Source organism: Poromitra crassiceps (assembly GCF_964638095.1).
Source record: "Poromitra crassiceps genome assembly, chromosome: 19".
Classification (NCBI taxonomy): Eukaryota; Metazoa; Chordata; class Actinopteri; order Beryciformes; family Melamphaidae; genus Poromitra; species Poromitra crassiceps.
This window is the reverse complement of record NC_139646.1, coordinates 3,925,323-3,952,404: the sequence shown is the minus strand read 5'-3', so window position 1 is coordinate 3,952,404 and position 27,082 is coordinate 3,925,323. Positions and strand designations below refer to the sequence as shown.

The following is a 27,082-nucleotide window of genomic DNA, read 5'->3' as shown; positions in this document are numbered from 1 at the left end:
CACTGATGACGCAAGTGTGTGTGTGTGTGTGGGGGGGGGGTCGCAAAGTATTATGGGAGATGGTGTTGTATTTGGTCAAAGACGACGGCGTCCCAACTTCAACTCACTTCCTGTATCTGTGCCACAGAGGTTTCGCCACTGTCACGTGTCACGCCCCCAATCGCCGGACCCTGGAGTGGGGTGCCTAATATTAAAGGTCTCTGATTTGGTTCTTGGTTCTTCTTCTTCTTAAGGTGCATGCTACTGCCACCTACTGTACCAGAGTATAGAACAGGATCAAGTTTACATTAGTCTAGGAAATTAAATACAACATTTAAATTCTATTAAACCTTGTATTTGGTTCTATTATATAATTCTATTAAACCTTTACTTATCCCCGTGGGGAAATTCCCTGTCTAAAAACAGCAACAGCGGCTGCAGAGGAGAAGAGTTCAGAACAGGCAGAAGACAGTAAAGGTCCATGTGGGCAGAAACACTAAATAGTGCAAGATTTCCAAATATGATTAGCAATTATCAAATAGGAAAGCATGTGTTTAGTGGCAAAGTGAGGATTTGGACCTGTACACTCAGAATATAGGGTTAGGGTGTTAAAGAAAGTGTGTGTGTGTGTGTGTGTGTGTGTGTGTGTGTGTGTGTGTGTGTGTGTGTGTGTGTGTGTGTGTGTGTGTGTGTGTGTGTGTGTGTGTGTGTGTGTGTGTGTGTGTGTGTGTGTGTGTGTGTGTGTGTGTGTGTGTGAGTGAAAGAAAGAAGGAAGAAAGAAAGAAAGAAAGAAAGAAAGAAAGAAAGAAAGAAAGAAAGAAAGAAAGAAAGAAAGAAAGAAAGAAAGAAAGAAAGAAAGAAAGAAAGACCTCTACATATACTGTTGTGAGCTGGGGGCATGGGACAGTCACATTATGTTGTAAGTAGTGTTAAGTAACTGATGTCATGATTAAAGATGGGGACCAGTATCACACCGTCCAGTTAGATCACCCAGCTGACTGTGTTACAGTATGGTGGCAGGTGCGCATGTGTGAAATAAGTCCCTTGCCTGACCAAAGACAACGGCTTTGCAAAATGTATCATCCAGATATTTTCTATCGGATGTATTTTTTACTCCATATAATAATTACAATTAAAACACTATATTGTTGTGATTTTCCCATTATATTCACCTCATGTAGAAGAGACAGTCTGGCTTGAGAGACTAACAGGAAGTGTAAACACAATCCTAAGTCCTGATCGTGTTTACACTTCCTGTTACTCATAAACCTAGTCTGACTCATATGTGAGTCAAACTAGGTTTGACCAGGTGAGTCAGACTAGTTTGAGCAGGTAAAACAGCCAGCGTTTTTAACAAGAAGTCGTGACACAATGGGTCAAGTGGGCGGGGTTACATAAGATGAATAGAATAATGAATAGTCTAATATCATGTTGCCCCTACTCCATTACATTGGGCTGTGTACCATAGCTACTAACATGGTAATACGCTAATACACTTCCACTCACTCATTGGTTAATAAAAACAAGAAAGGTCTTCTGTTACACTACTTAACAAAGCAAGATGATCAAAGGGATCTCTCATGTTGAATATATTGATAGAACGACTCTAAGGTGATAGTTACTGTATGTTGTGGATATAGTGAAAACATGTGCTTCGTGTGGCTGTGATGAAACAGTATTTATTTGATGCTATAGTCACACACACCTCATTGCCACATGTGTATCAAACAGAAAGCAGTATGAAAGATTGTTCCTTACCTTTTGCACAAACACAGAATGTCACCAAAAATAAAAGACACGTTCACATTGTGGGGCAATTTTGGCAGTTATTGTTCTTTGGAGGTTTTTTACGGCGATAAAGGAAGACGGGTGGTGAAACTCAGGAAGACTTTTGACTCATCCTTTCCCTACTTACTGCTACATTTCATGTACAGTGTGTCTTTGCATAATCAATATGTAGGAAGAGTTGGTCCCACTCAATGAAACCAAGAGCTCAGTATTTAGTTAGTGTGTGTGTGTGTGTGTGTGTGTGTGTGTGTGTGTGTGTGTGTGTGTGTGTGTGTGTGTGTGTGTGTGTTGCGTGCGTGCGTGCGTGCATGCGTGCGTGCGTGCGTGCGTGTCAGTGTTGTAGTCAAGTCACTATATCTCGAGTCCGGGTCGAGTCCCCATTACCTGAGTCCGAGTCCAGAGTTACTGAAGAGGAGCGTGAATCCACATGTAGGTGGAAGCCTGCCCTTGCATGAAATTGAATACTGTCAATCAATATCATCTTATGCCAAATGCTTAGGGCCTATTACAAAAAGACTAATGCAAAACAAAACAAACGGTTGTTATCAATTAACAAGTCCGAGTCCTCGTCTCCAACTTCCGAGTCCAAATACACGAACGCTCGAGTCCTGAAAATGAGTCCAGGACTCAAGACTCAGAGTCTGACTCGACTCGTCTACAACACTGATGTGTGTGTGTCTATGTGAAACACAGGCTGTATGTGGGAAATACTACAGATCTGCTACATTATATAAATATGGATGGGCTGAGTTACATTCATCGAACAGACGGCTCATGTTTTACAACAGAGGTGGATCGGTTATGTTTTCCTTCGTACATCTGGGTTTTGCTGCGGGTTGGATCAGCGAAAGTCTGAGAGACTCAGCTCAAATCTCTGCTTATCCTCTCTGTGTTTGCTAGTGTCTGTCTTGAGACCCAGATCGGTGGAATTAGGACTTTTGAGACTGGTGAATTTGAGCCATTGCCACACGCCCCCCAAACAAATCCGGGTAACAGCTTTAAAAGGATGTGCTGTACAGCCAATGTCGTGATGTTGATGGTGCGTTGATGTTGCATTGATGTTGATGGTGATGAGCTCCATTCAGTCCAAATCCCTGTAGGTGGGCTGGGTGGCTTTCTGGCTCCTCGCCCCCCACATGGTGCAACTGTGGTAGTTGAGTTATGAGTTATGAGGTTTGGGCAGTCTTGGGGTCTTCGCTCCATAATATCAATACTTCTTTTTCTCCATTTTTCCCCTCGCCATCTTTTTCATACACACAAACTGCGTTAACTTCAAAGAGAACAGGAAGGCAAGTAATGGCACGTTCACACAAAGAATCATTAGCTGTTGTTTTTTCTTCTTCTTCTTTTGTGGGGGTTAGGGGGGGGGGGGGGGGGGGGGTCGGTGGAAGATCACATCCTAACATCGTCGTGTCAAAAAGTCCCACCGAGGTGTTGAAGGAAGCGATGCGAGCGCCCCCCCCCCCCTCTCCATATGCATAGGTTACTCCAGATTGGTCTATCCTCATGCTACAAACAGACATCGTGCTACGGACGAACACCTCGTACTGCAAATGGACACGCACACATGTCACCTATAGAAGCTGCTGCACAGCTTCCAAAAAGCCAGCAGAGCCACTTTTCTATGTGATGGAAGAGTGATGGTGAGTGACTCTCTCACATGCTAACAGAAGCCTTTGTGTGAACGTAGCCTATAGGGACGTACGGGCTAATGGTTGGGACAGGATCGTTGCCCTATAGGTTCTCCAGGCTGACATCCAGGGTTTGGGGGGTGATCAGATCAGGGGGACGTGGTGGTGGTGGTGGTGGCAAGTGCCCAGTCATCGAGCAGTACTGCCGGACACAGAGCTGCTGCCAGAGCTGGAGCCACTGGAGCCCCGGTCCTCGTAGATGGAAATCTCTATCTGGTGCGAGAGGAGTTAGGGAGCAAGCCATATGCATAAATCATACTGTATTGAATGCTTCTGTTAATTATTTTATGTTTATATTGTTGTTGTTGTTGTTTTTTTATCTACCTGTTTTAGACCAAGGACCACAATGGAAATAAGTCTTGACTTTATTGTGCTTTATCCTTGATGTTATTCTTTGAGATCCGTGTCTGTACTTTGTTTAGTACACTGTATTTCAATTTGTAACCGTCAAATAAAATAAAATCAAATGCTGCTAGAGTACCGTATAGTAGAGCCAAACATACACTGCAAAATGTTCATCTTGAGTCCTAAAATCGTAATTTTCTTAAAATAAGTGTGTGTGTGTGTGTGTGGGGGGGGGGGGGGGGGGGGGTGCCAGTGAGGTGTGATAAATGCACTTGTTTTCAAAGCAAATCAAATCATTTCAACACACACATTTCAATGGAAACAAGACATTGTCAAAATGTTCCTCTTGGTTTAAGAAAAATCTGTTTTGAAGCATGTTTTGGGGCTAAATATATTACTTCTTAAGATGTTTTTTTTTTCGCAGTGTAACCGCTCTTGTGCACATGCACACACAACCATGCAAACTCCAAACAGCAAGGATACGACACGCATTCCCCTCTCTATGGGATCTGTGATGAGCAAACCCCTGGGAGCATAGATCTTCTCATTCTGCTCCTGAATGTACTTGGCTATCTTCTTCAGCACCTGACATGCAGACACAGCCGATAACCGGACAGAAAGACAGAGGAGAAGAAACAGTAAGTGGGTTTATAATGGTTTTCCAGACAGATATGAATCATTTTCCTGGACCAATGAACAGGCGATGAGTTGAAGATCACCAGTCTGACCTTCTCATAGCGTGTCTCCATGCAGAGGAAGATGAGATAGGCTGTAGCGCAGGCCAGGCATCCCTCCAGGTATGACTGGCCTCCAATCTTCTCTGCCTCAGCGTAGAAGTTATTCAGCGTCTTCACAGTGTCCTCAAACAGTGTCCGCTCAATCTGGAGAGACACAGGCACAGAAGCACTACTGTGTGAGTAGCAGAGATGGGTAGTAATGGAATACTTGTAACTGTAATCTAATGCATCAAAAATACAGAAAGCATTTCTGGATTCTGTTGCCGTACCTAAATAATGTATGTACTGTATGTACTCTGATTACAGATAGGCTACTTTTGAAAATATACTTCTGGCAATTAAAGTGAAAGAGAGAAACTCAGAAAATGTGTCTGTATGCACAACTGAAATAACTTCCCTTTACTGGTGCAGGTGGTACAGCTATTAAATACTATTAGTTATGCTAATATTTCTGCCAACATACTTCACATAACAGCCAAGGTTGTATTAATATGAACTCTGTATTTTGAAGCATTAAGGAGTTCAAATTTCAGTTTTTGAAAACTGTCCACCAAATGACACATCAACATCAAGAAACACACACACACACACACACACACACACACACACACACACACACACACACACACACACACACACACACAGACAGTCTCACACACACACACACACACACACACACACACACACACACACACACACACACACACACACACACACACAGACACACACACACACACACACACCAAAAAGGAAGACTTATTTCATTGAAAAGGAATAGAGAGGCAAAGTGACGCCTACTTCCTGCTTCAGCACTGTACCAGAGATTTTCATCCGCCATTTATTTTCCCATAGACATTTCGTAAAATGCTTATAATTTTTTTTTTACTTGTTCAAACCAAACGGTTCAGATATATTTAGAAAAAGGAGAGAGCATGTAACATTTCACTAGGACCAAAACGTTTAAAAAAAATCTGATTTAAAGAAAATATTTTTTCGATGTTGTTTTTTTAAGTTTTGGTCCGAGTGAAATGTTCTATGGTCTCTCCCGATTCTAAATATAGCTACATGGCGGATGTAAATCTCTGGTAGAGTGCTGAAGCAGGAAGTAGGCGGTCACTTTGCCTCTCTATATCATGTCAGCTCCTCTCATCACCCTGCTCTCCAGCTCCGAGGGGAACTTGGTCTGGAACTTGCAGGTGGTTCCTTCACTGTAGTCTCTCTGGATGAAGACCTTGTTGGCCAGTGAGGCACTGTGCCTCAGCTCCTGCAGGTTGTGGAACTAAGGACAGATCACGCACACAAATGCAATACTGTAGTTAGTATCTGTGTCGCTGTTCAATAGTAATAATGCGTACAAACAGTGGTTGATGTTGTAGTCTTTAGACTTAGAGGTATAGGATGATAGAGGAAAAATACTGAAGTTAGTATCTGTAGTGTGTAGCTGTTCTTATCTATATCTTCTTCTCTTCCTGCACTAGGCACTTCACCACTTAAGTGTAGCACTTAAGAGAGAGTAGAGTAGCCTTCCATATTGTATTTATGTATTGTTATCATGTAACCTGTCGAACGTAATGTGTAGTATTCTTCTTTTAGCACTGACATGCTGCATGTACATCCTGTCTGAGTTTTGCTGTAATTTTGATGTCTGTAATGTTGTGGTATCTCTTGCGATGACACGTTACATGTATATCGGTTTGTGCGTTGAATGATTGTAATGAGTGATTGTTTTGATATTTATTGGGGACTACGGATGTAAATTAGCATTAGCTAACTCCGGCATATTTACATGTTTTCGTATATAGAGGCTTCTGTATTTCTGAACATGTTCATTAATGTGCATTGTCCCGTCACAATAAACCAATAAAGTAAAGTAAAGTAAAGTTCAATAGTAATAATGCGTACAAACAGTGGCTGATGTTGTAGTCTTTAGACTTAGAGGTATTCACCGTATGTTCCAACACAGGGCTCAGCCAGTTACTTCCTAGTGTGTTTACACTTCCTGTGACAGTACAGTACTAGTGACCAGGTAAAACAGACACTGTTTTGAACAGGAAGTCATAACACAACTGGTGGGTCAAGTGGGCGGCGCTACAAGGATGATAGCAGAGAATACTGAAGTTAGTGTCGGCGTAGCTGTTCTAATAATGCGTACAAACAGTGGCTGATGTTGTAGTCTTTAGTTTGAGAGGTATAGGATGACAGTGGCTGAAGTTGTAGTCTTTGGACTTTGAGGTATAGGATGATAGAGGAGAAGCAGACAGCTTGTGATCATCACTCTGTCTGGGTGTCTGGACTCATTCAGCCTTGTTGCGTTGTTGGAGCTGAGCCCAGCACTGGACATATTATCTTATCCACACACACTTCCATTCTCTCTCTCTCTCTCTCTCTCTCTCTCTCTCTCTCGGGTATTACAGGGAAGCGAGCTGAAAGGAGACGGGACAACATTTCACCACAACTCACAACAGATCGATGTGGTAGAACAGGATTAAGTGGATGAATACAGAGCGCACCAATTTATGGGAGATCTGGTCCGCTTCAGAGAGAGTGCAGTGGCTATCGCTTAAGGTCATCAGCATTCATTTTTTTAGTACAGGTCCAGGCGAGAAAAACAGTAACCTTTAAGGCAGTGGTTCTCAAAGTTGGGCCCGGGGATCCCCATAGGCCGGGCCTTGAGGTGGTTCAAGGGGGTACCCAGCCAAAAGGGCGATCATGTATTTTCACTACAATTCAAAAGGTAAAGGTAAAGTCCCACTGATTGTCACACAATGTGTGAAATTTGTTCTCCGCATTTGACCCATCCCCCGGGGGAGCGGTGAGCGGCGGCGTGCGCCGCGCTCGGGAATCACATGGTGATTTAACCCCCCAATTTCAACCCTTTGATGCTGAGTGCCAAGCAGGGAGGCAAATGGGTCCCATTTTTATAGTCTTTGGTATGACTCGGCCGGGGATCGAACGCACGACCTCCCAGTCTCAGGGCGGACACTCAGACCACAAGGCCACTGAGCTGGTCAATTCAATCCATTAGTAACAAGATGACAGAATGTCTTCTGTAATAAAACATCTAAAAACAAAAATCTTATCAGATGGGGGACCCTGGGACAAAATCTTATTTATTTATTTAAATGATCACATGGGTGGTCTAATTTGTGTCAGTTTAGGGGTGCTTGACATGAAAAAGTTTGAGAACCAACCACTGCTTTAAGGAGCATGTGGCTACGAAGCAGGTACAGAACGTGTATGTTGCTTTGGATAAAAGCATCCGTCAAACAGCTGCAGCACAGAAAAGATTGTTGAGGAATATTATATTATAGCGGAGTGGTCGCTGTCCCTGGTGCTGAACGCGGTGTCTGTGTGTGTGTGTGTGTGTGTGTGTGTGTGCGTGTGCGTGTGTGTGTGTGTGTGTGTGTGTGTGCGCGTGTGTGTGTGTGGTTCATACAGTGGCTTTCCACGGGATTAACAGAGAGCGTTTCGAGTCGACAGACAAAAAGGGATCTGCTTTCACCAAAACATCTTAACATCGCGAGGACTGCGCCTCCATGATCCACTGCCTCTGCCTCATTTGTTTTTCTTTGAATGGAAAAACAAAATTCCTATTTTCAGGATATGTCTTTCAAATAGCCTACATTACCCAGACCAAAAATGATCAGCTTTAATCGAATTTAGGACGCGGCCGCCAGTCTTGATTCAATTGACTGAACCTAGTAGTGTTGCACAGTTTAACCTTGTTGTGCAGCCAAGAAATGCCAAACAATGACCCGTTTATTCTGTTAAATAAAAATGCACATGCCGCTGATCTGAACCATAACAACAAATGAAAAGGGGAATAGAGAAATGATGCTACTGCTACGTTCGTTCTCACCTCCGTCGCCATGTTGCCATCCGTGGCCGTAGGACGAGTCCCTGCCTGGGCTGAAATCGCTTTAGTGGGACACACACGGGCGGATTGGAGGGGGAAGGGTGAGTGAGTGGAGAGCACACCCGGAGAGGTGGGGGCGTGGGCGGGGTTAACATGTCAAATACACTGCGTGGTTGTTGTTAGGCTTTGGAAGACAATTATCAATATTGCATCCTTTGGAATTAATTTTCCACTGGAATTACATAGGGCGAATGAGTTTGGAGTGACGATTTCATGTTCAACTCCTCTCAAGCAGAAGCCATAAATTACTAGTATATATATATATATATATATATATATATATATATATATATATATATATATATATATATATATATATATATAACACACACACACACACACACACAAACACACACACACACAATACAATACAAAATATAAAATAAACAAAAACAATCATAGCTGATTTTAGATAATCAAATCATCACAGAGTTTATTATTTCAATAATGGCAGATTTCAGCCATAAAGTGGGCAAAATATACAGAATTAATAACTAGGTCATTTTATAGTGTGCAATCTGGGTTTTTAAATTAAATATATTAGATACAGTAGAACATTTTACAGTAACAATGTATATTGTGATTAAAATAAAAGCATAGCAAACTTCTACAATCATCTGTGTCTGAATCATGATTTAAAAAAAACTTAGCATCTAGAATCCACTTCTTGGGTTATGATGCCTCCACAGCAATATCTTTTTTTGTATACAATAGTCTTATCATTACAGTACAATCTCACTGCTACACCGGGATCAGTTTCTGAGATATCAAGACTCACTCAAGTGGAATTGATTTCATGAACTTGGATGAGCAAAGCATGTCAAAAAACAACACTCCACACCTCATAGATTATTTGCACTACCTGACACCACCAACGGCGGTTGGCCACCGCCCAGCATGGTTTCCATTTCCTCTGCTCAGCAAAGGGGGGGGGGGGGGGGGGGGGTTAGAGACAAGGTCCATGAGGCACCTCCAGAAAGACGTTGATCTGTAGTAAGTCTCGTTCATCCATGGTGTCCAATTCGCCATTACGACTGGGGACATGGGAGGTTTATACTGTAACATATTGTGGGAAAAGTCCCATCAATCTTTCCACTCAGTACAACACAGATGCAACTGGAAAGGTGTGGGGAGGGTCTTGGAGTTCAACAGGTTCTATCTTGACAGATATAATTTGTGCCTTAAATGGAAAGCCAATGCATCTTTAAGGGTTGCAATAGCCTGGTGAAGGGGCAAGGGGGCGAACAGCGAACGGTCTTCCACTGGCCCCTGGGAGACGAGCTCGACAGATGTTATGCCGTCTCATTGTAACTTGCTGAGAGAGGAATTACAAGCAGCGCAGACAAACACAGTCTCTCTCTGGGCCTCTGGAGCTAAAGAAGAGACAAGGCAAGAGAGAGAAAGGGATCATAGATTAGAGACAATAAAGCAGAAGGAAGAGAGACAAGACGATATATTATAATGCTGACATTTATTTATTTATTTTGATCCCCATTATCCATTAGCAAGGCAGCAACTACTCTTCCTGCACAAGTCCTTACACAAGTAAAACATTACATCATAATACAAATACAAAATGGTGTATTTAAAATCAAAGGCAAGAAAGAGCAGGGGGGGGGGGGGAAGAAAAACAAAACAAAAACAACAATAAAATTATCAAACGACAATAACAACAATGACAGCAACCCGCGGTATATCTAAAAGTCAGTAAAACATTTGATACAGCTCAGTAATGATAATAGTACCTCATACAACAACATTAAACTAGAACGACCATACTGCGGATTTATGCCTCCGCCATTAGTTCATTCTTAACACTTTGAGTGCCACGGCCCTTGGGCAAAAGGTTGCTTGCTGTGCCACATAGGCCGCAATGCATTTTAAAACAGTCATATAATTTCTTTAATAATTACTATGTAAACACTGAACACGCACAAATAACGATGAGACTCTCTTCTATCACCTGCAAAAAAAAGTTTATTGATCCCATTTTCCGTTCTTTAGTTATGAGCCGGAGAAGATAGCTTGATTGAACCAAAAACAGCCCTTTTTTTCTACGAGCTGAGATAATGAGCCTTTTGTGAAATTAAACATTTCAAGCACATCACTGACTCTGAAGCTAATTTTCTGATGTCTGGGTCTGTCTGGGTGAAGTGTATGCTGCTCTGCGTGCCCCCCCCCCCCCCCCCCCTCAACTGCACACGCCTCCTCCTGGGTGTGTCTTATGTGTCTGGTGGCTCTCTGCTGAGTTTGCTGTGCACACACAGTGAAGGGTGCGCGACATCCAGCTTTTTGGTTCCGCGTGTGTTTGTCACGGGCTCCCATGCTTCCAGTTGAGAATAATAAGGCTGATTATGCGAATGTGCTGTCGCAGCGGACACGGAGGTGCTCAGTTGTGACAGCGGATGCAGCTGCTGCGGGCACAGCTGGCGTTTGGCTTCATGCATGTCGATGCATACGGACGGATGCGATGCGATTTCCTTTTTCCCCAGCGACTTCTTCTGTGTGTTTGGCTCCACTTTCTCTTATCAGGAGAGTGCTGTCGCCACCTAATGGGTTTGTAAAATAGGTTATAGACCTCCAATAGCTACAATATTGTAAGAGGCGATGTAAGAAGCTTAGATCGACACCCCCCCGTCAAAAAAACAATTTGGAGTTACTGACGCCATTTGGCGTCGCTGGCAGCCTATGGTAAATTTCTAATGACGCCATATGGCGTCGCTGGCACTCAATGTGTTAAGTCCAAATCGCCATTTGAGGCAAATTGGAAGAAATTCTGTCAAGGTGCTCCTGAGATATTGCGTTAAAGAGCTTGGAAATTGGGTGTGTGAGGTCAGTGACCTTGAACTTTGACCTTTAACCATCAAAATCTAATCGGTTCATCCTTGAGTCCAAGCTAATGTTTGAGGCAAATTTGATGAAACTCCGTCAAGGCATTCCTGAGATATCTCATTAACAAGCTTGAAAATGGAGTTCGGGAGGTCACAGTGACCTTGGCCTTTGGCCTTTGACCACCAAAATTTAATCAGTTCATGCTTGAGTCCAAAGCGATGTCTGAGGCAAATTTGATGAAATACCATCAAGGCATTCCTGAGATATCGCATTAACAAGTGTGAAAATGGCGTTCGAGAGGTCACAGTGACCTTGACCTTTGACCACCAAAATCTAATCAGATCATCCTTGAGTCTAGGTCAATGTTTGAGGCAAATTTGATGAAACTCCGTCAAGGCATTCCTGAGATATCTCGTTAACAAGCTTGAAAATGGCGTTCGAGAGGTCACAGTGACCTTGGCCTTTGACCTTTGACCACCAAAATCTAATCAGTTCATGCTCGAGTCCAAAGCGATGTCTGAGGCAAATTTGATGAAATACCATCAAGGCATTCCTGAGATATCGCATTAACAAGCTTGAAAATGGCGTTCGAGAGGTCACAGTGACCTTGACCTTTGACCACCAAAATCTAATCAGATCATCCTTGAGTCTAGGTCAATGTTCGAGGCAAATTTGATGAAATTCCGTCATTCCTGAGATATCGCGTTAACAAGCTTGAAAATGGCGTTCGAGAGGTCACAGTGACCTTGACCTTTGACCTTTGACCACCAACATCTAATCAGATCATCCTTGAGTCTAGGTCGATGTTTGAGGCAAATTCGATGAAATTCCGTCAAGGCGTTCCTCAGATATCGCGCTAACGAACATCGGACATACGTACGGACAGACGGACAACCTGGATCTATAATGCCTCCGGCCTGGCTATCGCCGGCGGAGGCATAAAAATGACCACCAAAAATGATAATAGGATAGGATAATGGTCGCCCCCGCCCCACCTGTTGCTCCCATGCAGGATCTCAGCACTTTGAAGGAGCAGCATCGAGAACAGAATATGTTGCCACAGTTGCTGCAACTCCTCTGCAACAGAAACAGACATCAGTTTGAGACTGATGAAATGCAGACGTAAATATGATCAGAGGCATGGTGTGATGCGTAAATACGTAAAGAGAGGGTTTTCGATCTCACCCTTTTCTTCAGCACTGAGAAGACAGCACTGCAGCTGGAACAGTTCCCTTTGGAGACACGGAGTAAGAAAGAGACAGACGGAGAGGAATAGAGAAAGAGCAAAAAAAAACAAGAATTATGGTAAGAAAATATGCAGTCGGTATACTACAGAGCTGAGATATGAGGCTCGGATACTGAAATGAGAGAAATAAGCCGGGTTTGTGGGTAAGAGCGGACTGACCTGTGCTGGCGGTGGGATAGCGCTTACGCAGTTTCTCGGTCAGCTTGGACACCTTGCTGCGTATCGGCTCGTTGCGACTTAGGAGGCCATTTTCAGAGATGGTGTCATAGTCCGGAGGCCCCTGAGGCACATCCTCGTCCTCCTGAAGGTGAGACGGAGGGAGGAGAGACAGGAGGGTGACAGAGGGAGGAGAGACAGGAGGGTGACGGAGGGAGGAGAGACAGGAGGGTGACGGAGGGAGGAGAGACAGGAGGGTGACGGAGGGAGGAGAGACAGGAGGGTGACAGAGGGAGGAGAGACAGGAGGGTGACGGAGGGAGGAGAGACAGGAGGGTGACAGAGGGAGGAGAGACAGGAGGGTGACCGAGGGAGGAGAGACAGGAGGGTGACGGAGGGAGGAGAGACAGGAGGGTGACGGAGGGAGGAGACAGGAGGGTGACGGAGGAGAGACAGGAGGGTGACGGAGGGAGGAGAGACAGGAGGGTGACCGAGGGAGGAGAGACAGGAGGGTGACGGAGGGAGGAGAGACAGGAGGGTGACGGAGGGAGGAGACAGGAGGGTGACGATGGAGAGACAGGAGGGTGACGGAGGGAGGAGAGACAGGAGGGTGACGGAGGGAGGAGAGACAGGAGGGTGACGGAGGGAGGAGAGACAGGAGGGTGACGGAGGAGAGACAGGAGGGTGACGGAGGGAGGAGAGACAGGAGGGTGACGGAGGGAGGAGAGACAGGAGGGTGACGGAGGGAGGAGAGACAGGAGGGTGACGGAGGGAGGAGAGACAGGAGGGTGAGCGAGGGAGGAGAGACAGGAGGGTGACGGAGGGAGGAGAGACAGGAGGGTGAGCGAGGGAGGAGAGACAGGAGGGTGACGGAGGGAGGAGAGACAGGAGGGTGACGGAGGGAGGAGAGACAGGAGGGTGACGGAGGGAGGAGAGACAGGAGGGTGACGGAGGGAGGAGAGACAGGAGGGTGACGGAGGGAGGAGAGACAGGAGGGTGAGCGAGGGAGGAGAGACAGGATGGTGACAGAGGGAGGAGAGACAGGAGGGTGAACGAGGGAGGAGAGACACAGGAGGGTGAGCGAGGGAGGAGAGACAGGAGGGTGAACGAGGGAGGAGAGACAGGAGGGTGACGGAGGGAGGAGAGACAGGAGGGTGACGGAGGGAGGAGAGACAGGAGGGTGACGGAGGGAGGAGAGACAGGAGGGTGAGCGAGGGAGGAGAGACAGGAGGGTGACGGAGGGAGGAGAGACAGGAGGGTGACAGAGGGAGGAGAGACAGGAGGGTGACGGAGGGAGGAGAGACAGGAGGGTGAGCGAGGGAGGAGAGACAGGAGGGTGACGGAGGGAGGAGAGACAGGAGGGTGACGGAGGGAGGAGAGACAGGAGGGTGACCGAGGGAGGAGAGACAGGAGGGTGAGCGAGGGAGGAGAGACAGGAGGGTGACGGAGGGAGGAGAGACAGGAGGGTGACGGAGGGAGGAGAGACAGGAGGGTGAGCGAGGGAGGAGAGACAGGATGGTGACGGAGGGAGGAGAGACAGGATGGTGAGCGAGGGAGGAGAGACAGGATGGTGAGCGAGGGAGGAGAGACAGGAGGGTGACCGAGGGAGGAGAGACAGGAGGGTGACGGAGGGAGGAGAGACAGGAGGGTGACCGAGGGAGGAGAGGAAAGGCGAAGAGGAAGACAGGCAGAGAGATACCGTTACATATACAGCAATTCATGGAGCTGTTGTTTTGACGTGTTCTAAGAAACCCAGCCAAACCCACAGCACTAGGGTCAGATAAAAGATCTTAATATGTGCATTATTCATAGCTTTCAAGGGGCGTTACGTGCTGCCGGGAACGCCCACCTGACGGTCAAAAAAAACTTGTTAATTCCGCTGCGAGCCGAGTCGACTAGTTTCTCACGCTGTGTTTGTTCAGCCGTTTGTACACACGTCTTTGCGGCCAACATTTCATCAAAGGTAAGCTCAAGTAACGTTACAATAATGATTAAAATACCCCGTTAACGTTACTTGAGCTTACCTTTGATGAAATGTTGGCCGCAAAAACGTGTGTACTTTGATGGTAGAAAAAAAGCCATTTGCCCTCCCCAGCGACTGAACCACGTCTAATCGCACAAATCCACAACCTCCTCCTGTCTGAGTTTTCTTTCTCCGACGGCATTCTGTAAAAGCACAAGCCAGGTGTGTCTCCTCGTCGGTTAGTGCAACCGATAGCACAACAGGTATCCGGCATTTTGGCTGAACAAACACAGCGTGAGAAACTAGTCGACACAGCTGGCAAGTTTTTTTTTGACCGCCAGGTGGGCGTTCCCGGCAGCACGTAACGCCCCTTGAAAGCTATGAATAGGCATTAGGCACAATCCTGCATACTGTTTCTGTGGTGTACATGTGTCCCCCATGAGGCTTATAACAAGGTCTATTCCCTCTTTGATGTCTTTCAGGATGCCAGTTTTCAGAACAAAATGAGGATGAACGGCAAAGAAAAGCACAGCGAAACAAACCGGCCACCTGGAGATCAGAACACCTTGTACCGCGCTCGCCGCTCGACAGTCACAGCAGGCAGCCGTTTAGCAAAGGCAACATCTGCATTCATAACGCAGATTTGTCAATCAAGTAGTCCAATCGTGCGTTCCTTTATAACTGGAAACTGGTAATCTTACGGTTTCAAAGTTCATGAGCTGCGACGGTGACGTCACCAGAGCTGGCATTTCCCATTCCAAACTCGTAGGAGCCTCAGCAGCCCCGACCTCAAAAATCCAAGATGGCTGCTCCGGGCAACAACAGTAGTTCTAATTGTAGTAATGTTGTTTAGCACTTCTGTTTTGTTTGTGTCTCATTAAATCAGCTGTACACACAGCACTGCCTAACTTCGATCTGTGTGGACGTGAGGCTGCAGTGTTTGTATGCGCAAAATGCCTTGTTATCAATTGTTATTGCTAACAATGGCTAGCCTGGCTAGCGACTGGATCTGACCAATGAACAGTGAACTTCCCAGCTCAAGTTTTCTGCAAATGGAACGCTAACAAAACGGATGTGACGTCATTTGGCCTCCACATCCCAGTTATTTTGCGATAAAGGAACGCACGATATGTACTGTATCGGTTAATATATGCCAAGTAGGCAAATAATCCATGTATCACATACTCAAACTACTGAAATTAGGTTTTGCTTCTGTGGTGCAGAGTACATGTGTGCATTTATGCAAAATACTTGGTCATAATGCAGAAACATCCATTTGACCATATGAATGACCACCTCATAAGAAGATACCACTCAGAGCAGTGGTTCTCAACCTTTTTACACCAAGTACACCTCAGAAATGATCACCTCATGAGAGAACCACTGCACTAGAGACCATGCTGAAAACAAGCAGTGTGGGAGAGTAGTTACGGTAACTACAATTTGCAGTCGTTGGGTGGTAGTTTAACTAGATTCAAATCTCAGTAGCTTTTTCAGTCGTGAACTACTTTGGGTCATGTAGTTTAGGTAGCTAACTACAAACTACATATTCATAGTATTCTCATCACTTTTTTGCCATACAATATGGCACAATGCCACGGTTACCATTTAATGATAATCACCTGCTCTGATTCGAGTAACATGTGGTTTGCGACCAAGATGTCTGCGATTGAATGCTATGAATTTATCTCCTTAAAACACATCCTTGGGCTGCGGAAGGGAGGACTGGCCTGCCCTAGTCCGTAAATCAAACACACCTACACTCAGACTCTAGACTCGGATTGTGATCATTTCTAATGATGTAGTTTGGATGTAGTTGGACTACTTTTTGAAAGTAGTTTTAGTTGGAAAAGCCTTTTTTTAAGTAGTTAAGATGTAGTTGAACTACTTCTCATTGTGATGTAGCTAGTAGTTTGGTAACCTACAGTTCTAAAGTACCTAGTTTCCCCAGCACTGAAAACAAGAATGATAGGCCTACAATGTTGTAATGTTACCTATCATCAATGTGTTTGTAACAAGGATGCTTTGTTGCGTTCTGTAATAATAGCCCATGCCAAGGTACCCTCAACATGCTGGTGTAACATAGATTCCATTTACACCTGGCGTTAACATGCATTTTCTGCAATCTGATTGCAATCAGATTGCAGAAATGGTTGTCCTCTCAATCCGCATAAAGTTGCTGTATCCAGATTGAGAGGACACATTGCATTTACACTTGTGTTCATTTCAATGTGTACACATTGAGGCCATTTACACCTGGCATTAACATGCGTTTTCTGCCATCAGATTGCAATCCGATTGTATTTTATCACTTCAGCCTGATTCCATTTACACCTGGCACTAACATGCGTTTTGGGTGAACAGATTGCAATCCGATTGCTCTCCAGCTCGAACGTCATCACGCGCGCGCCCCCTGAACGTGTGCATGCATGTTTGCATACATGCACAGGGAAATAGAGGTTATTGTTAAGCTCAAATGCACAGTGAACGTCCCCTTCACCTGGACAAAACGATGGCCGATCACGCAGCACTGCATCTATTTCTTTATAAAAAGGACACGTTGCTCTGCCCCTGCCACTTTTCTTGTTCTTGTCCTTGGCCTGTCTGTAAGCCGTGTTTCCATTACTAAATATCGCAATAAAAATCGGGTAATGCAAACACGTAAATTTCGAAAAACCTCCCAAATATTGCAAAAAGCTTTTGCGCTCTCATGAGGTAGTTTTTCAGACGTGTCGATATAGCAGTTTTCTCTGTAGGTTCTTCTCCCATGGAGCTGGGAGACACTGGGTCCGTGACACACACACATAGCCTACATACGTTTTCCGTGCATGTCATTGGCTGTAACTAGTGTCCTCTAGTAAGAGAGTGGCGTGTCCTCTAGTAAGAGAGTGGCGTCAGCGGAGGACCAAAATGCAAGAATCATTAGCCAATGAACAGCCAGGAATGGGTCTCGCGCTACTTTTGCATGCTAAAATAAAGCCGATAATGTACAATTTGATTCATTTCAAGGGATGAAAAACCCTTTCAAAGTACAACACTGTCTATTTTGTTGCAACTCGACAGTGCTGCTTTTTTTACTGAAGAGTTCCACTTTCTACTTCCTGGAAAAAAACTGGTCCATTGGAGTGAATGGAGATGTCAGAACTCCTCTGGCTGTAACCACCTGTGTTGCGTTCAGGTAACATCCTAAATTACAATGTTATACAATTGAGAGCATAATTTATCTTTTATATGAAAGGAAAATGAGGGGGAAAGGGTTCGAACCCTTTCTCCCTCATTTTCCTTTCATTTTCCACTCCTTTTCCAAAGGAGAAGTGTTGATATAAAAGAGAAATTATGCTCTCAATTGTATAATATTGTAATTTAGGATGTTACCTGAACGCAACACAGGTGGTTACAGCCGTGGCAAAACCTCCGAGATGAGGGCACACACCGGTGCGGTGCTGCCAGGGAATTGCGTTCAGGACAGGTGTGCGCGCCGTCACCGACTTCCGAAGATTATGTATTTCCGGTAGTTGCTGAATGCGTTTTGAGAGGACGCATTGCATTTACACTTGTGTTAAATGTTGTCATAATGCGTCCCTGACCACCTCCGGAGGTGGTTTGGCCGATCAGATTGCAATCCTTCTTCAATGCGTTTTGGGGGTGTTTACACCTGTACTTTCAAGTGATAAAATACAATCGGATTGCAATCTGATGGCAGAAAACGCATGTTAATGCCAGGTGTAAATGGCCTCAATGCATCCCTGACCACCTCCGGAGGTGGTTTGGCCGATCAGATTGCAATCCTTCTTCAATGCATTTTGGGGGTGTTTACACCTGGCATTTCAAGTGATAAAATACAATCCGATTGCAATCTGATCAAAGAAAACACATGTTAGCGCCAGGTGTAAATGGCCTCATACTGGCAGGGGAAAGAGAGGGAACATCGTGCGTGTGTGGGTGGATGGACGGATGGTAAATCCACTTACCACTAAGACCAAAGGTGTTTCCTTACCAAGCAGCAGTGCAACACATGAGAACAATGTTACCCACAAGCATTGATATTCAGCACTGCATGTTGTAGACATAAACTGTATCAAGCATTGATATTCAGCACTGCATGTTGTAGACATAAACTGTATCAAGCATTGATATTCAGCACTGCATGTTGTAGACATAAACTGTATCAAAATATAGACGTAGCCACCGTGACGTCACCCATTGGTTCGTGGACTCCCGTTTTGGACCCTCGAGTTTGGCATTTTGACCGATCTTGGTTTTTTGCAGCCAGAAGCAGCTAGCATGAGACCAGAGGTTTCGCACAGAGCCGCCTGCTATTGGTCCGTAATCGGCGAGCTGCGCCATCACTGGACAGGCGACCTGTCAATCACGCCCCAAAGCATAGTCTGCTTTATCGTCGGTAATAAATCAAGTGAGAAGTGAGGTCATTTTCCCATTGACTTCTATAAAATAGACCCTTTTCACAGGGGCCATTTTGTGTCAAAAAGGCAGTTTACACACAGGTGCAAGCAAAACATTAATGAGGGTTCCAACCATGGAAGTTTGAAACCCTCATTAGTGTTTTGCTTGCACCTGTGTTTACCCTGCCTTTTTGACACAAAATGGCCCCCGTTAGAAGGGTCTATTGGACTTATTTTTGCTGGCCATTAGAAATAATGCAGGTTTAAGGCACTTCCGCATTCGCTTCATATTTCAGCTATGGCTGTTGCCCCTTGGTTGTAGATCAGACTAGAGCTGCAAAGATTAGTCGATTAATCAATCGACAGAAAAGTAATCATCAAGTATTTTTTATAATCGATTAATCATTTAGACTAATTTTAAATGGAAACTAGAACGACCGCAACGCGGACTTATGCCTCCGCCATTAGTTCATTCTACAGTCCAAATCGCCATTTGAGGCAAATTGGAAGAAATTCCGTCAAGGCGCTCCTGAGATGTTGCGTTACAGAGCTTGAAAATTGGGTGTGTGAGGTCACAGTGACCTTGAACTTTGACCTTTGATAACCAAAATGGAATCAGTTCATCCTTGCGTCCAAGTCGATGTTTGAGCCAAATCAGAACAAATTCTATCAAGCCGTTCTTGAGATATTGCGTTAACGAACTTGGGAATGGCGTTCATGAGGTCATAGTGACCTTGACGTTTGACCACCAAAATCTAATCAGATCATCCTTGAGTCTAAGTGGATGTTTAAGGCAAATTTGATGAAATTCCGTCAAGGCGTTCCTCAGATATTGCGTTAACGAACCTCGGACGGACGGACGGATAACCCGGATCCATAATGCCTCCGGCCTGGCTATCGCCGGTGGAGGCATAAAAATACTACAATTGTGTAGTACCAGCTTCTTAAATGTGAATATTCATGGTTTCTTTAGTCTTCTATGACCGTAAACTGATTATCTTTGGGGTTGGTGATGAGGATGTCATCTTGGGCTTTGGGGGAAAGTGATCAACATTTTTCTTACCATTTTGGGACATTTTATAGATGAAACGACAAAATTAGTTGAGAGAATAATCGTCAGATTAATTGATAACGTAAATAATCATTAGTTGCAGCCCTAGATCAGACTACACAGGAACGCACACGCACACGCACATGCGCACGCACGCACTCACGCACACACACACACACACACACAAAAGCAAAGCAAACACTACATCCTTAGGTCGACCCACACAAGCACACAGCCCCATGTAATGGTTCTTCACGTGTCAAAGGCTAAAAAGCAGGTTTCACAGTGTCACTGCAGTAGCTTCTTCTCAACACAAGGGGGCAAAACTCACCTGCAAGGAAACAGAATGCTCCTGAGTTCAGAGGGCAGCAGAGGAGAGACAGGAAGCAAGTCATCAGTGTAAGAGGTTGCCTTTACACTCATTGACGCGTGATTTCTAACCCCACATAGGATAAGCAATAACCACGCCCTGTGGCGCCGGGATTGGCCAGGAGCAACACTGGAGGGCACGCAGCCCAGCGATTTCATGAACCAACTGAATAGCTCTTGAGAACAGACAGCGATATTGAGAGCGGACATTGAAATGAATTATGGTCACCTACCTTCCTTAGCATAGTAATAATAATAAGCATAATAATTGTAATCTACACAATGTACACAATCTACAAAAACATGCAATAATATAAACGGTGTTGTGTTCACGTTCATAGCTCATATAATATAATGTGTCATATCGTTAATTTCAAGCTCAATTCTTACCCAGAGAAAAGGTAGGCCTACAGCACTGAAAATGTAACAAGCAATAGTTTTTTAAACATCTTTATTTTAAAAGATGAAAAACCCCAGGTGCTTTAGTCCCAAGCTTCAATGCTCCTGGCCAATCCCGGCGCCACAGGGCGTGGTTATTGCTTATCCTATGTGGGGTTAGAAATCACGCCTCATTGACGGAAAGCAGTAGCAATGGCGGCTATGAAGCAATTTTCAAATATGTGAAGGTAATGGCTACTGGTTTCCTATAAGTCCACCCCTTTTTTTAAGCCCAGGTTTAGACCAAAGATTCACAACAAGCCCAACCGAACTGAAAGTTGCGGGCAGCCTCTGTGACTTGACAAGCTGCATTGCTGGCAACGAGATGAGACGGGCCAGTTTACACCGCTACAACTTTTCCCGGCAATGTTCTAAAACGCTTTTGTCTTGTTTGCGAATCATTTGGGGTAAACTGGGATTTAGGGTTAGGTCACTAAACCCCTGGGAACAGAATTACAAAGGCAAAGAAACAAGATAGTAAAGGTGAAAATGTTTTACATTCATACGTAAGAATGAAAGGATGGTAAAGGAGGTAAAAATGAAAATAGTAATATAAAGAAAGTTATAGATTTGTGGGGCATTTTTACCTCGATAGCATCCTTAAACTCATCATCAGGCTCCGCCTCCTCGGCTTCCTCCACACTGCCAGGAGACAGGTCCTACCCCCCCACACCACCACGCCACCGCCCCCAACACACATACGCGCACACGCACGCACGCACACACACACACACACACACACACACACACACACACACACACACAGACAAACACAACAACAACCACCACCACCATTATATACATGTATAGGTTAGTATGGGCTAAATCCGATAAGCAGCTTACAGTGCTGGTCGGCTTTAATGTAATGTAATCGCAATCCATGTCTGACAGACACGTTTCTCCACAGCTCCTCCCCCTCACCTCACAGCTCCTCCCCCTCACCTCCAGACTAGTGGGAGTGGGGGTCCTGTCCAGCGAGCTGCCGTGCTCCTGTTCCATCCACGTCTCTCCCTCCGAGTTGTTGGCAGGGCCCTGGTGGATCAGCTTCCTGAGGTCCAACAAAACTGGAGCCACAGGAGAAACGTCGACATTTTTACTCGAGCTTCATATTCAGGTGGGGAAATTGTGTTGGAGTGTTTTTATATTTGTTCTTAGCCTGTGGCTCTGCAGCCAGTCTCCATGCTGCCATCTTGACGGGGTTGAACTAACCTCTGCAGAAGTCTCTGTTCCACAGGAAGAGGGCGCTGTTGAGGCCAGCTAACACCCAGCCCATGGGAGCGGTGTAGAGCAGACACACCACTATTAACATCCCCCCATAGAACCTGGAGAGGGGTATTAGAAACAAAGACAGGCACACACCCCCATCTGAGTTCCCCCGGTTTTGCTCTCCGACTCTGAGAGGGAACCAAGCAGAATTTCGCTCGTGATACTTGTACCATGTAGTGACAATAAAGTTGATCTCATCATCTCAACATCCCCCCATAGAACCTGGAGATCTGAGTGATGAGACATGCCTACAGTAACAAAGCAAATCAACTATACACCATACTGATAGCATACTGCCTACGTGTATGTGTGCAGGTACCTACCTAGAAGACTTGGAGTGACTGTCCCAGTACAAGACCTTGTAAACAGATTCTGCCGACAGGCATGCAGAGGACAACATATCATCCAGCTGCTTTAACCTGTTGGAAGACGCATAAGCACGCTTAGAAGACACACATACAACAAGTAAATCCAGCAATAGACTTGTTCATCAACAACCCATGCACAAATATGTTGAAACATATCTAAATGTCATTTGTAGACATTATACGTGTACGTGTGCATGTGTGTGTGTGTGTGTGTGTGTGTGTGTGTGTGTGTGTGTGTGTGTGTGTTTCAACATACAGAGTGACAGATTGGTGTGGTTTAGTGCATGAGGCGAGGTAAACTCGGATCATACCAGACAAATTGTCAAATACAGTATATTGTTAATGATATGAAAATGACTTTCAAGTTATACAAACATTTATTGTATAACATGTAACAAACCCCCCCACACAGACAGCCCTGACACATCTGTCTTACAGGTCTTTGACTTCCAGCATGGCCTCCTGCTTGGTAAGATGCACCGTCTGCAGGTCTCTGCGGTGGACGGCATGATAGCGCCTCCTCTGGAGCTCGGTGTCCGAGGCTCTGCCCCCACACCTGTCCTGCAGGTAACCCAGGGCAGCCGGCGCCGACACCCCCAGCACACACACAGAGAACCAGCCCACTGACACCAGAGAGAAACAGTTACTAGATTGCTCAATCCCCTCCCCCGAATAGCATATGTGGACCAATGTTAACAACACTACATGTCATGTTACCTTCGCTAACGGTGAAGAAGAAGATGTTGAGGAGAATACAGACGAGCAGAGAGCACAGGGGCATCCTCCACCTGAGAGAGAAGGAATGACATGTCATGTAAACACTGATCCTGGCTGGAACATCTTCCTCATTGAGTGTACTTACTGGACATACACATTAATATTCTGAATATGGCTCTTATCCTGGCTAAGGTCTTAGTCCGTTATTATGGAACAAGCAGTAATCAGTTTTTGTTCATACACTTACATGGAGATAGTCATTTGCTTGTGACTCCATGGAAACAGCACTTGCAGTCTTTGCCAAACCCAACAACAACCGGGATAATATCCCGGTTGTTGATAAAAGCGCTCTATGAATGCATTCCATTTACCATATTATGGTAAATGGAATGCATTCATAGAGCGCTTTTATCCAAAGCGCTTTACACTGTGCCTACATTCACACACCGAAGGCGGCAAGCTGCCACGCAGGGTGCTGGCACGGCCATCGGGAGCAATTTGGGGTTCAGTGTCTTGCCCAAGGACACTTCGAAATGCGGACGGGAGGAGCCGGGGATCGAACCACCGACCTTCTGATTAGTGGACAACCCGCTCTACCTCCTGAGCCACAGCCACCATGGTGTTTACATGTCACAATATAAAGGATTTTTAAAACTACTTCAGAGAGACCTCCTTCACACTCTGGACTGGCACCGTTTTTATCCCTATACCGGTTAATATTGGCATATCCCAACTAGCTTATACAGGCTTTTCATATTCGGGATATGGCTGTTGGGTTGTGCCAACTCATAAGCGGAATATTTTAATTTGATTATCTTCAATCTAAACAGAATATTATGTGCATGTAAACACGCTTATTACGACGCTCTCTGTAGCCGTGCTTTAGAAAAGTGCAGTATAAATAATAGGGATGGGGCCGATCCGATCCAATATCGGTATCGGGTGCCGATATTGGCACTAATGCACGGATCGGATCGGAATTGCAACAATTCCAGCCGCACAGGGGCTGGCTGTAATTTGCCTATGTATAATAGTATCCTTCTTTGCCTTGTATATTTTCTTAATTTTGTCTGCTTTTTGCAAGGTATATATTAAAAAAATAAATAATAATTGGCCAAATCTTTGCCTATACTGTATATTTAAGAAAAATATTGGTATCGGCATAATATCCAAATTCAGGTATCGGAATCGGAAGTGAAAAAAGTGGATGGGTGCATCCCTAATAAATAAGGTTTACTTGTGTTATTACTACTGTTGTTGCTCCACTGTACTTTAAACAAACATGCATGCATACGTACCCAAGCAGGAAGCGGGTCAGCTCCACTGCATCTGTAACTGGTTCTAGATACAGTGCCATCCTCTTGTAGGACACCACCATGTTGAGGAGGTCAAAGTTCGGGGCAGACCGTGGGCTGCCCAGCTCAGACGCATCAGGGGAGCCAGGTGTGTCTTTGGAGGACACTCGCACTAGCTCCCCCCGTTCCCCTGGCACACCATGTGAGGTGTCCTGGGGCACCACTGCACTATGCATCATCATTACTGTCCAGCTTGGAAAAGGGAAAGAGAAAAAAAGGATAGGCTGATGTCAAAATGAGCAATGACAGTTGAATATGATCGAGGATCCCAAATGTTTTCATGCATTGGACCATCAACCATTTCATAAGCTTTTGTCCCAAGGAAGCCATTTGCCAAGAGATATATTTTTTGCCTGTTGGTTGGGTAGACCTATTTTGCATGAACATTACATGAATAATATATAAATAAAAAAATCATATATATATATATATATATATATATATATATATATATATATATATATATATATATATTCAAATCGTATAGGTTAGGTTTCACACTTCACTGTAAATCTGCCCATCTACAATATGTTATGGAATAACTAAGCCTTATCACACAGTTTCAGGGATCCCTGAGACTCCAAAAAGGTTGAGAACCACCAGTCTGCACTGCAGAGCTATATTTGATGTGTGATGATATGCTGTATCTAATGAGACAAGGCCATCTCAGGACCTAGCTAAGTGAAATCACTTTTTAGGGAATGCTGCTTTTAATGCTGGCACTCTCAACATTATGGTGTTTGTAGATATTGCAATACATTTGGCAATTAGCAATGCTGTTGGACTTTAAAAATGGTGTGGCATATTTTGAGTTCTGGTATTGGGCTGGTTCGATTGGCCATTGTGCTGGTTTTGTCACACACAGACCTGGCAACCCTGACTGTCAACAGTGAGGAGAGTGATTAGATCAGTCGTGCACATTCCTGAGAGTCAACTAAGTGCGAAAATGTACTGGAAACAACCTCTCAATGACCCCTAGGGGGAAGCACTGAAACAGCCAACATCTACTTAAATCCGCTTTAAATCAGATGTATGTACCATATTGCTGAAACACCAGTGGCCGTGTCGTCGTGACGTGACTTGTTGTGTGTGGCCCGTGAGATGCTGACAAACAGGAAAGTTAGCTAGCTTTAGCTTGAGTTGACTTGTTGAACAGAAGACAACGGCTGTCGTGTCTGAAAACAGCGAGGAAAGACAGGTCGCTACAGTAATCCAATAATAAATCTCACCTGACAAGAAATTAAGGCGTCCCAACAGCCAAGCAGCGATGCTGTGACAGGAGCTGCTAAAGTCCTAGCGTTAAGCTAGCGAGTCCCACCGAGAACATCTGCCTGCCTGGAGGAAGAAAGCGCTTCCCAAATCAACTCAGTCATCACATGACACTGACAGCAGCCTGACGTGCCGCTGCGACATCTGCTTCGCAAAATCAGCCTGTTCACAGATTGCGTGATCTTTTATGGAGAAAACGGCTAGGGCGTGTTTTGTTTTGGACCGCTCGTTATCGCCAGCTAATCGTTAGCTCCGTCTCTGCAGATAATGCTTCCTTGTTGGGTCCAAGCAGGCTGACTAATAGATTACAGAAGAGGCACAGATGATGTCCGATCTAATCGATTCCAATTTCTGGTATCAGAAACATTCAGAAAGCTGTGTCTGGACACACAACACCTTGTATTGATGGCGCACTGTTATATTAACGTATGTCTTTTGAATAATTGTTTATTGAAAATGCAATGTTTTGATTAAGCAGAGAGGAGAAAAGGGGGAAATGCAGCTCTTTCCACCAGGAGCTGAATACAAAGTCATGTAATGGTATTTGTGAGTTGGTGTTGGTTTGGTACTCTTGGTTTATTGTGGTAGGGAAAAGTGAGTATGGACATACATTTCACATTTCACACCTACAGAAATTCAGAGACATAGGTTACTTTACAAGGTAGGCTATTGAGGGACATCTCAAGTTAAGTCAAGTCAAGTTTATTTGTATAGCACATTTCATACACAGAGGCAATTCAAAGTGCTTCACATAAAATGGTTGACAGGAAAATAAAAGAAAAGAAGAGAATAAAATGGACATTTAAAAGCATCACAACAAAACTTTAAAAAAGATTATAAAAAGTGCATTAAGCAACAGGCGCAGCATAGTAGCTGTCAGCAGTTAAAAGCGACGGTAAACATTAAAAAAACATACATGTGTAGCCTACATTACAGCTACATTTCGCACCTACATGTTCATGTATGTAGACCTACCTAGATGTATAAGTGGCCTATAATTGTTGGCCTTAAAAATAGTATGTAAGTGCACATTAGGTTACAGGACAGGGGTGAATACAATAGCCTACCTGCATAACTATTCAAATAAAACCGTGGGTAACACTTTACAATAAGGGTACATTAATTAAGGGTTAATTAATGCTTAGTTAATTATCATTCGCATTAATTAACCATTAATTAACGTTAAGTAAGGGT

General features: G+C 44.7%; 2 protein-coding genes across 8 annotated transcripts; both read right to left on the bottom strand.

The window, feature by feature from the left end:
* Nucleotides 1-3,587: 3,587 nt before the first annotated feature.
* golga7ba (golgin A7 family, member Ba) lies at nucleotides 3,588-8,426 on the bottom strand (the record flags this gene model as incomplete). The annotated part of the gene is made up of 5 exons (XM_083655665.1): nucleotides 8,400-8,426; nucleotides 5,694-5,819; nucleotides 4,532-4,684; nucleotides 4,287-4,388; nucleotides 3,588-3,671 (listed from the first exon to the last, which is right to left on the bottom strand). Exons 1-5 carry the CDS (start codon nucleotides 8,409-8,411, stop codon nucleotides 3,588-3,590), a joined length of 477 nt encoding a protein of 158 aa, XP_083511791.1. The 5' UTR covers nucleotides 8,412-8,426.
* Nucleotides 8,427-8,867: 441 nt separating this feature from the next.
* On the bottom strand, nucleotides 8,868-26,142 carry zfyve27 (zinc finger, FYVE domain containing 27). 7 transcript variants are annotated; one of them, XM_083655400.1, is made up of 13 exons: nucleotides 25,849-26,142; nucleotides 25,658-25,723; nucleotides 24,563-24,811; nucleotides 23,265-23,335; nucleotides 22,984-23,170; nucleotides 22,503-22,598; nucleotides 22,123-22,307; nucleotides 21,835-21,977; nucleotides 21,501-21,572; nucleotides 12,694-12,835; nucleotides 12,474-12,520; nucleotides 12,284-12,365; nucleotides 8,868-9,829 (listed from the first exon to the last, which is right to left on the bottom strand). In XM_083655400.1, the coding sequence occupies exons 3-13, from the start codon at nucleotides 24,799-24,801 to the stop codon at nucleotides 9,759-9,761; spliced, it is 1,335 nt and encodes a 444-aa protein (XP_083511526.1). In that variant the 5' UTR covers nucleotides 24,802-24,811; nucleotides 25,658-25,723; nucleotides 25,849-26,142; the 3' UTR covers nucleotides 8,868-9,758. The 7 variants fall into 7 exon arrangements, with proteins under 7 accessions (XP_083511526.1, XP_083511525.1, XP_083511527.1 ...); XM_083655399.1 differs by lacking the exon at nucleotides 25,658-25,723; XM_083655401.1 differs by lacking the exon at nucleotides 25,658-25,723 and having other exon boundaries at nucleotides 21,856-21,977.
* Nucleotides 26,143-27,082: the final 940 nt, after the last annotated feature.

Bases quoted from the DNA above. Each gene is read 5' to 3' on its own strand.
- zfyve27 (XM_083655400.1), bottom strand. From the start codon at position 24,801: ATGATGATGCATAGTGCAGTGGTGCCCCAGGACACCTCACATGGTGTG. The intron at 23,171-23,264 runs GTAACATGACAT...CTCTGGTGTCAG, and splicing joins CTTCTTCACCGTTAGCGAAG to TGGGCTGGTTCTCTGTGTGT. The intron at 21,978-22,122 runs GTTAGTTCAACC...CTGTGGCTCCAG, and splicing joins GAACAGAGACTTCTGCAGAG to TTTTGTTGGACCTCAGGAAG.